The sequence below is a fragment of the Mus musculus genome, chromosome 11 (genome assembly GCF_000001635.26).
Source record: "Mus musculus strain C57BL/6J chromosome 11, GRCm38.p6 C57BL/6J".
Lineage (NCBI taxonomy): Eukaryota > Metazoa > Chordata > Mammalia > Rodentia > Muridae > Mus > Mus musculus.
This window is the reverse complement of record NC_000077.6, coordinates 100,405,437-100,415,693: the sequence shown is the minus strand read 5'-3', so window position 1 is coordinate 100,415,693 and position 10,257 is coordinate 100,405,437. Positions and strand designations below refer to the sequence as shown.

General features: G+C 53.7%; 1 protein-coding gene across 2 annotated transcripts; it reads left to right on the top strand.

Annotated features, from left to right (window-relative positions):
* The first annotated feature begins 977 nt into the window (after positions 1 to 977).
* P3h4 (prolyl 3-hydroxylase family member 4 (non-enzymatic)) lies at positions 978 to 7,227 on the top strand. 2 transcript variants are annotated; one of them, NM_176830.3, is made up of 8 exons: positions 978 to 1,517; positions 1,615 to 1,767; positions 1,914 to 2,085; positions 2,865 to 2,993; positions 3,820 to 3,965; positions 4,497 to 4,580; positions 6,187 to 6,331; positions 6,550 to 7,227. In NM_176830.3, exons 1-8 carry the CDS (start codon positions 1,038 to 1,040, stop codon positions 6,570 to 6,572), a joined length of 1,332 nt encoding a protein of 443 aa, NP_789800.1. In that variant the 5' UTR covers positions 978 to 1,037; the 3' UTR covers positions 6,573 to 7,227. The 2 variants fall into 2 exon arrangements, with proteins under 2 accessions (NP_789800.1, NP_001365910.1); NM_001378981.1 differs by having other exon boundaries at positions 2,766 to 2,993.
* The last annotated feature ends 3,030 nt before the right edge of the window (positions 7,228 to 10,257 follow it).

The window sequence follows — 10,257 nt, the reverse complement described above, 5'->3', positions numbered from 1 at the left end:
GTCCTCTCTCCCCACCCCGCCCTGGCGGGTCCACGTGGAATGGGGGCTGGGGAGAATGAGCTGGCCGGGCAGGGTGATGTTTTATGGTGAACTAGGAGGTGGGGGCCAGGTTGAGAGTCTCTGGAGTCCAAGGAATTTGCCACAAAGATCTCTGAGTCTCCCTCCCCCAAAACTCCATCCGGGACTGAGACCCGGGGCCTGGCCCAGAGGGAGGTTCGGGAAAGATGAGAAGTTGGAGTGGACTTCCAAAATGAAAAAGTTTTTTCCAGAGTCTCTGGGTCCTAAAGCCTGTTGGAGGAATCTCTAGCTTTCCCTGGCACCCCAAATCTAGGCCCCTTCTGGTGCAGGTGAGGCTGTAATCTGAGGGCTATTTCAGTTCTACACACACACACACACACACACACACACACACACACACCCGCCCCAACTCTCCTCCCGCGAAAGGTTAGAGGAAAGGGGGGTTAGGGAGAATGTTCTCTAGGTGAAAGGTTGTTTTGTCCTGCAAAAGCCTGGCTGCACTGAAGACACAGGAATCTTGCTCCGGCGGGAGGCTGATGGTGTCAGTGCTAGGTGTGCGGGGTAACAAGAGGTGTGTACGCCTCGACGTCAGCGCGGGTGTTTACCGGGCCACCTAGGGGGAGCAGAGGAGACTCGAGGAGAAAAAGACCAGATTATGTGACTTCGTCCACTTTGCCTACGCAAAGGACAGAGGTGGCACTTAAGGGGGGGGGGGGGGACGACACTGCTGTGGGGAGGGGCTTTCTGGGCGTGAAACGTAGCCCCACCCACCCGTGTCTGCCAGGGAGGGCCAGTGGTGGTGTAAGCATTGCTAGTGGTCGAGGGCCAGCCCACGTAGTGGACTCGAGCGTCAACTGACGGTCCTAGAGAGGCATTCCAGCCTCCCGGCTCTAGCCTAGGGCCCGGCGCTAAGACCCAGCAGGAGCTCCGGGGGTTGGGGGTGGGCTGGGCTGGAGCCCGAGCTGGCTGGAGCCCGACGGTCGCCGGCTGCTCCGTAAGCCTCCGGGCGCGGTGCGGGCATGGCTCGCGGGGCGTGGGGGCTGCTGTGGCTGCTGCTGGGCAGCGCCGGGGCCCAGTACGAGAAATACAGCTTCCGAGGATTCCCTCCGGAGGACCTGATGCCACTGGCCACGGCCTACGGCCACGCTCTGGAGCAATACGAAGGCGAAAGCTGGCGCGAGAGCGCGCGCTACCTGGAGGCGGCGCTGCGGCTGCACCGGCTGCTGCGCGACAGCGAGGCCTTCTGCCACGCCAACTGTAGTGGCCCCGCCACCTCTCAGCCTCGGCCCGCGTCCGGCCCGGACGGCGACCACGACGGCGATGGCGAGGACTGGGCTCGCGAGCTGCGGCTCTTCGGTCACGTCCTGGAGCGCGCCGCCTGCCTGCGGCGCTGCAAGAAGACGCTGCCCGCCTTTCAAGTCCCTTACCCACCGCGGCAGCTGCTGCGCGACTTCCAGAGCCGCCTGCCCTATCAGTACCTGCACTACGCGCACTTCAAGGTGGGCGCGGCCGGGGCCGCCGTCGAGTTTCCCTAGAACGTGAGGCCCGCGGTGCGTCCGAGGCCCCCACTGACCCACTCCCCACGCTCCTCACCAGGCGAACCGACTGGAGAAGGCGGTGGCTGCGGCCTACACCTTCCTCCAGAGGAACCCCAAGCACGAGCTGACCGCCAAGTATCTCAACTACTACAGGGGGATGCTGGATATTGGAGATGAGTCCCTCACCGACCTGGAGGCCCAGCCCTACGAGGTGTGGAGAGAGTGGGAGGGATGGCTAGCCTTGGTACACCTTCCTACAACCTCTTCACCCAACACACACACACACACACACACACACACACACACCTTATGAGCCTTCGGGGTCTTCTTGACTACCCCCGCCATGCACCTCTCCAGGCTGTGTTCCTCCGGGCTGTGAAACTTTACAACAGCGGGGACTTTCGCAGCAGCACAGAAGACATGGAGCGGGCCCTGGCTGAATATATGACGGTCTTTGCTCGGTGTCTAGCTGGCTGTGAGGGGGCCCACGAGCAGGTAGACTTCAAGGACTTCTACCCAGCGATAGCAGGTATATACCATTCAGACCACTGTGAGGTATCCCTCACCCACAGTGCCCTGGCTTCCCAGGCCTTCTAAGGCCTCTTAATGCGTGGCTATGTCCGGTGACCGCATTCAACAGGTCTAGCAAAGTGCTCCAAAGCTACACACGAGTCAGGCCTTTTCTGTCTCCAGTCTGATGAGAGAAATGCTGGTATACATAGCAAATTCTGGGTCAGCTATATAGAGAAATAGATTGCCTCAAAAAACAAAAGAACAGGGCACGGTGGCACAGGCCTTTAATCCCAGCACTCAGGAGGCAGAAGTAGACTGATCTCTGTGAGTCCAATGCCAGCCTGGTCTACAGAGTGAGTTCCTGGGCAACTGAAGCTTTATAGACCTTGTCTCGAACAACAACGGAGATGAGGAATTGACTCCAGGCAGGTGTGTGCAGAAAGCAGGGCTGGGTGGAGGAACCACAGCTAGTCTTTGGATCCGTGACCACAAGGCCCTTCAAGGGAGGTAGCGGTGAGGCAGAAAGAACTATTATCAGGACCCCTATTCTCCCAGAACACACACTCTCTCTCTCTCTCTGTCTCTCTCTCTCTCTCTCATGTCAGACAGGGATTCGGTTACGGGGCAGTAGGAAACAAGTGCTTCTTTGCCTGCACAATATACTGTGTGACAAGCATTTCATACATGTTAACCCAGGAACTCTGGACAAGGAAAGCAGGCTCCATAGCAGATCTTGGTCTCCACCAGGGATCAGGGTTAGCACACATCGCTTCCTAACGGCTGCATCCTTCCTAGATCTCTTCGCAGAATCCCTGCAGTGCAAGGTGGACTGTGAGACCAATCTCACCCCCAACGTAGGTGGCTTCTTTGTGGACAAGTTTGTGGCCACCATGTATCACTACCTGCAGTTTGCCTACTACAAACGTGAGCTTCCGGGATGGGCTGGGTAAAGGGGTGACACTAGTGGGTAGGAGAGGACAGTACACGGCGGGGGTGGGGGGATGGCTCCCAGAAGCATGAAAATGTGCCTCTCAGATGAAAGACTCCGGAGAAGGGGAGGAGAGGCTAAGGGTGGTGGCGACATGGGAAGGAACCCAGGCAGGTGAGAGGCCTCAAGAAAGAGTCAGAGGCCCCTCTCGGTAGACTAGGTCGGCGACACTGCTCAGCACTGCCCCACTAGCATCATGCCAAGGACATTCCTAGACCCATTCTTCAGATTAAACTGAGGTTTCTAAAGGACAAGAGACTACTAGCCCCGTGACTAGGGATTCACAGGGAGGTCCTGCCATCACCTGGGGTTAGGCTGGGACAATCCAGAGTTCCTACAACTCAGAGATGTAACACTTCAAGGGCTAAGAGCTGTGAGTAGAGGGGCCGAGGTCAGGGACCAGGAAACTCTTCCTGAAGACTGGCAAAGATGCTGAGGGCCTGTAATTCCCCCCAACAGCCGTCTCTCTCTTCAGCAGTATCGCCACAAGCAGTTTATCTAATCCCCCTGTGCTTCCAATCCTTTGTCTATAAAACCCAACTGATTGAGAGTGTCAGTGACTCACACTGCCTGGTACGAGGGCAACACCCAGGGCCTGCTGGGTTATGTTCGCTTGGGCGGGGTGAGGAGCCAGCACATATTCTGAGAGGCGTCTGGGGGGTTGGTAGAGGCTGTGGGTTTAGGTTGGAAGGTGGGGTGGGGTGAGTGGATTGCCTTTAAAGGAAAACATCAGGGTCACCCCTTCCTCTCTCCTGCCTTCAGTGAATGATGTACGCCAGGCTGCCCGCAGTGCTGCTAGCTACATGCTCTTTGACCCCAAGGACAGCGTTATGCAGCAGAACCTGGTATATTACCGCTTCCACCGGGCTCGCTGGGGCCTTGAAGACGAGGACTTTCAACCCCGGGAGGTGGGCATTGGTCTCATGTGCAGTTTTGTGGTTTGGTTTAAAAAAAAAAAAAAAAATCAAAAAAACCTTGGCTTCCTTGAAAGGCTGGAGAGGAAGGGGAAAAAATGAATATGGTCTGTGGCTAGAGTCTAGGCTTCAGCATGTCTGGGATGTGGAAGGGATGCCAATAGGTGCCCACACATGCCTGCTTCCACCTCAGTACTGTCCTTTGAGTCCCCACCCCACCCCACCCCACCCCACCCCAACCCCAGGAGTCTGTTAATGAACGAATGAGAAAACCCCATGGGAGGTTAGAGCAAGGCTGGCAAATACGGACCCCATGGTACCATCCCTGCCTCCCATGCCTGTGGCAGACATTACTAATGTATTGATGCACTCTTCCTCCTGGAATCCGCAGAATCCTTCTTAATCCAGTGTTCCGAGTAGCTAGGATTATTCTATGAGCTGATCCATTTTCCCCTGATCCTTGAGCCCTGTCTTCCTGCTGTCTGGCAGCAGGGTCCACCTTACCCTGTCCTTCCCTCTTCCTAGGAAGCTATGCTCTACCACAACCAGACCTCTGAGCTCCGGGAGTTGCTAGACTTCACACACATGTACCTTCAGTCAGACGATGAGGTGAGTGGCTTCCTGTGAGAGGCTGGACCATGATGGGGACATGTTAGGCTTTTTTCCTGAGGCCACTGTGTGTGACAGCTCCAGGCTGTGGTGAAGCAGGAGTTTCCCGATCCCCATCTGTATCCCGCTGTACCTTAGTGTTCCTACGGCTCTTTCTCTGCCTGTCCCAGGCCTACAACACTTCCTGGTCCCCCACCTCCCTGCTCAAATGTTAGCTCCTCTAGGGAGCCCTTGCTGGATGTCCTGGCTTTCTTCTGGGCCTACACTGGCTTCCCCGCCTGCCTGGCCACCTGGCCTGAGACCTGGAGTTACTCATAGTCCTCGACCATTTTGCCTTGGCCAGCTGACCTCCTAAACAACTACATCCCAGGATAGGAGACTAAATTATCCCCAGCTACAACATCTGGCTTTTCCTCATGCTCAGAAACTGAGGTTGAACCAGTGGACGAATGAATAAATGAATGATACTGTGGAGAGCCAATTCAGAGTGAGGGTTTGGCAGCCTGGGTATATTATTATTATTATTATTATTATTATTATTATTCCAAGCATTGGTGTTTTGCCTGCATGTATGCCTGTGTGAGGATGTTGGATCCCCTGGAACTGCAGTTACAGACAGTTGTAAGCTGCCGTGTGGGTGCTCGGAATTGAACTCAGGCCATCTCTCCATCCCATGACCTGGGCTTCTTAAGGGATTGCTGTGTGGTTTATTTATTCAGTACTTACCTTCAGTGAACTTGGGAGCAGACTTCATCGTCACACATGGCTGCCTTAGATGTTTGTCCTCCCAGTTCTGTCATTTGCCAGCCGTTTGGCCTTAGCGTCTCCATCTTAAGTAACATAGCAAAACCCTGCTTTTTATGAGAAGAATGCCCTTTGACTTTTATTATGGTGACAATTAAATGAGATTATTTAAAGCTCATAGTACGTGCAGCTGGCACTCCGAAGATGCTCAGAACCTGCAGTGACGGTGATGACTGTCACTCTGGGTCTGCTGTTTGCCAGATGTCAGGCTTGGGTTGCAGTAAGTGGCTGAGAGAAACAGTCTCCCAGAGGTTCTCATGAGGGGGGCACAGCTACAGAGGCCAGCATGGGCACCAGTGAGGGTGATGCTTGAAGGCCTCAGTCTGGAGTGGACATGTGGCTTTGGTGGAATCCACGGGCCCATCCAGGTCAGGGCTGCCAAGGCATTCCTGGCAGGAGAGGAAGAGCCAGAAGACAAAATGCACAGACTAGCAGTGTTCTCACTGGGTGTGGGGCTGAAGGTGGGGCTGAGGTACAGGCGGTGCTGACGCTAGCACCCTGCCTGCCTCTGCTGGTTGAGCCCCAAGTGTCACTCAGGGAAGCAGTTTCAGAATGGGACCCAGCAGGAGAAACCCTGACATCCTGTTAGATGCTGACACTGGGGAGGGGAGGGGAGGGGAGGGGAGGGTCATCTGGGGCCTGCCTGCCCAACTCCCGCCAGGACCACACCAGGAAACCTGCTAAAGTGGGTGGGGGCTGAAAGATGGGGGCGGGAGTAGAGGGTGTTCTGATCTGAAGGGGAGCCTATTTGCATGTGGGTTTGCTGTGACTCAGTTTCTCCCCCATCCCCGGGCTGCTCTAGATGGAACTGGAGGAGACAGAATCACTCCCAGAGCCTGAAGAACCTCTATCTGATGCTGAGTTCGAAGGCGAGGGCGACTATGAGGAAGGTCTCTATGCTGACTGGTGGCAAGAGCCAGAAGCCAAGGGTGACGAGGCCGAGGCCGGTCAGTACTGGATTGTGCCGAAGGGATAGGAACACAGCTTGGGATGGGCACTGGGGACAGGGTTCTCTCCCTGGGCTATAGTGCCAGGGGAATGCAGGTGGGTGCTGTCACCCTTCTCAAGGGTGCAGCCTGTTAGTGATCTATGCTCCTGCTAGGGTGGTATTCAGACACCTGTTGCAATAGGCAGGACTAACTCTTGCTCTCTCTTTCCTTTTCAGAGCCAGAGCCTGAACTGACATAAGGCGGTGACATGGCGCACTCTTCAAGCTCAGGACACCTGGCTGGGGGCAAGAACTATTTATTAAAACTTAAAATAGCCAGGTGTGGTGGCACACACCCTTAACCCTGGCACCCGGGGGAGGCAGAAGCAGGCAGATCTCGGGACCAGCCCAGCCTACACAGTGAGATCCTGGCCAGGCCAGGCTACATAATGAGATTTTGTTTCAAAACAAAAACAACTGAGTGTGGCATCACATGCCTTTAATTGCAGCAGCTGGGATGCAGGGGCAGGTGGATTGCGGTGAGTTTCAGGCTAGCCTGTAGTGAGTTCTAGGCCAGTAGAGGCTCTGTTGTAAGACCCTGTCTCAAAATAAAACAAAAGGAAAAACCTTAAAAGGGACACAGTTGACCTAGTTTCCACTCAGCCTCCACCTTAGCTCTCTCTCTCTCTCTTGTGTCTTTGAACCGCAGACTGGTAGCCATATTGCTGGTTGGGAAGTGAGCTCTTGGGGGTCTCTGTCTCCCTTTCTGCTCCTGCGGAAGTTTTCAGCTTCCGGCTTGAGTCTCACAGGACCAAGGCCAGCCAGGTGGCGGTTGTGTCTGAGCTGCAGAGTGGGTTGTGAAGAACATTGGGCTTAGAGCTCTGCTGCTCAATAAATGTTTATTGTTGAAATGAATCATAACACCTGAGGCCAGTCTGCAAGGTGGAGGTGTCTGGGTACAGGCCCTCGCCTCCCTCTCTCTGCCAATCTTCCCTTCTCTGTGTAATGCCAGTTGGTGTACCCTATGGCCTTGGCAGGTCCTTTACTCCCCTGACATCTGATAGAGAGCTGGGGATCCCCGTGAGCTGTAAGGAACCTCAGACCTGCCACCAGGGGGCATGAAGACACAGTATTCCAGGGAGCCTTTGGAGGACGGTGGTTTCGGGTTTCTAATCGGGGATGTCTGTATTTTTCTAGTCCCAGGCCACTCTTCTTGGTGTTTAGAGGGATATGAAGAGGGGATTAAAGACATTCACTACACGTTTTTCTTTCCTGGAATTTCCCTAGAATTAGAGCATGCATTCCTAGTCTGGCCATTGTGGGAATGAACCCCAGCTCACTAGCCAGAGGGTGGGATAGCCAGAATTCACTTGTCCAACCTTGCATTGGTTCGGGGTGGGGGTGGGGCAGGAGTCTGGAGGAGTGGGGGGCAAAGATGCTGTTCTAGTAACTACTGCCCCCACTGCCATTCCATTGCAGAGTTAGGGACAGAGGGGCACTTTCAAGTGTCAAGAAGGTGACAGTTTGCCGGGCGGTGGTGATGCATGCCTTTAATCCCAGCACTTGGAAGGCAGAGGCAGGCAGATTTCTGAGTTCGAGGCCAGCCTGGTCTACAAAGTGAGTTCCAGGACAGCCCAGGGCTACACAGAGAAACCCTGTCCCAAAAAACCAAAAAAACCAAAAACAAAAACAAAAACAAAAAAAATGAAAGAAAGAAAAAAAAAGAAGGTGACAGTTCTGTCTTATTACTCTACACCTTGACAACTCTTATGGAGCAGAGGCCTCTACAATGAAGATTGGAGCTGACCCAGGGAAGGGCATGACGTTCTCATTACCACCCCTTGCTCCCAGGTGCCAGATGGCCAATCCTGGGACTCACGAACTTCTGTGTCCTAGAGGACTGATGTCCCATCTGTCTCTCTCTCTCTCCTAGGCTCTGCTCCAAGTCTATTGGCCTTTAGAGGTAGAACTGTGTTCCAGATAGGTAGCTCTCCTGTAACCTCCATCTCTGTTATAAGAGAGTCTAGACTGGTTTCCTGACAGCTTCCACGTACCAGGATGGCTCTGCCTACCCTTCCCATCCCAGGCTGTCGCACTGTCAGCATCTAGTGGCCTACCTCCTGCTCCAGGGAGAGGCTGCCCTCCAGGTCTGGCAGCACATGCTGCAGGGAGCAGGATGTGCTTGAACATGTCTGCACAGATGTGTGCTGCTGTGAGCACCAGCTCTGGAATCTAGACTGCTGGGTGTGGGTCTGAAAAGTGCCTGTGGGTCAGAGTGCAAAGAAGTTTGTGTCTGTGTCTGTGCCTAATGTGCATGCACTTGTGTGCACAGGTGTGAGGGTGCCCAGAATCTCTTTCAGCGTGTATGTCCTGTCCATATACATGTGTACCCAAATGTGTTTGGGGAAGGCTCCATTGATCCACACATGTATTGAGTGCCTTTCACATACCAGGCATGCTGCAGGTTGCTGGGCACAAGATCATGAGCAAAGTAGGCCAATCATCCCGCCCTCTCAGAATTCTGTTTCACTGGAGGCAGGTGGTGAGCAATAGATCTTAGATAAATTGTTAGTATCCCAGGACTCAGGAGGCAGAAGAAGTCTTACCACAAGTTCCAGGCCAGCCAGGGCTACATAGGAAGACCCCATCTAAAAGACAAAAATTGAATTATGCTAGATATATCAGATAAGAAAAATAGAGCCGGCTAAGAGGGATCCAGAATGCTGAAGGGTCTCAGATGACGTGTGTAACTATGTTTGAGTATGCATATGAATGTGCATGTGTTGTGACTGAGTGTGCATCCAAACATGTGTGTGTGTATGTGTGCTTGTGCGCGTGCGTACATGCCTATTAGTTACACCTAGGAATCCTGTTCAGGCTCTTGGCCAGTCCAGTATGCCTCACTCAGCTCCCCTTTCTCAGGGAGCTGGCAGCCCCTCCCATCCCATTGCCAGGCCAGCTGACTCCCCAAACCGGTGAGACAGAATCCCAGCCAGTCTCCGCGTGGGCCCTCCAGCCCATTCTCCCAGCCGCACCCTGTCCAAATGCTCTCACCTCACCTCACCACCCCACCAGCTCTCCCATTCTCAACAGTATGCTGGGTGGAGGTGTGGGATGGGCAAAACACTGGGCTGTGACCTCACCCAATCAGACCAAACTCAAGAGATGCCACAGGAGTGTTCTGGATCCAGAAACTGGATCCCACCTGTCTAAAAGCAGAACTCTGTAGTGCAGGGTGCCCCTCGGGTACCAGCCTGGATCATTGTTACCCTCAAAACTGCTCCCCTTATTCTGGGTGTGCTGGAGTTGATGTTCAGAGAAGGGAAAGGGAAGTGTTATGATCTGAAGGAAGGTCAGGTGGAAGGGAAAGGCCCTGGGCTTGGGGTTGTCCGCTGGGGCCAAGGAGAAGAATGCACCCTTACTGTGTTTAGCCTACGAGGAATTTGAAAAGTGAGAGTGGAGAAGGGAAGAGGGGAAGAAAAGAAGGTTGGAAAGACAAAGAGAAGGGAAAGGAACAGAGTCCTGGTGTCAGGCCCATGGGATGGAGGTCTCATGTTGGGGGCCCTGGGACAGACTTGTTGGGGTCATGTAGGAGAGCAGCTTCCTAACTTCTGCGAGTGATGGTCAGCAGAAGAAAGAGTCCCATTAGCTCTCCCAAACCCCACTAACTTCCCGCCTCAGCTTGAAATATTTTGAGAGATGGAGAGATGGCTCAGTGGTTAAGAGCAATGACTGTTCTTCCAGAGGTCCTGAGTTCAATTCCCAGCAACCACATAGTGGCTTAGAACTGTCTGTAATGCGATCCGATGCCCTCTTCTGGCGTGTCTAAAGACATCTACAGTATATTCATATAAATAAAAAATAAATTAATTAAAAATAATTTTTTTAGCCACTCAAATTTAGTAGTTGGGTGCGGTTTCCACTTTTATGGCATTAATGTTAGTA

What these genes read in the sequence shown, in the direction of transcription:
- P3h4 (NM_001378981.1), top strand. Translation starts at nt 1,038, where the DNA reads ATGGCTCGCGGGGCGTGGGGGCTGCTGTGGCTGCTGCTGGGCAGCGCC. An exon ending in TGGAGGCCCAGCCCTACGAG is followed by an intron (nt 1,768 to 1,913) that starts GTGTGGAGAGAG and finishes GCACCTCTCCAG; the next exon opens with GCTGTGTTCCTCCGGGCTGT. An exon ending in GGGTGACGAGGCCGAGGCCG is followed by an intron (nt 6,332 to 6,549) that starts GTCAGTACTGGA and finishes TTTCCTTTTCAG; the next exon opens with AGCCAGAGCCTGAACTGACA.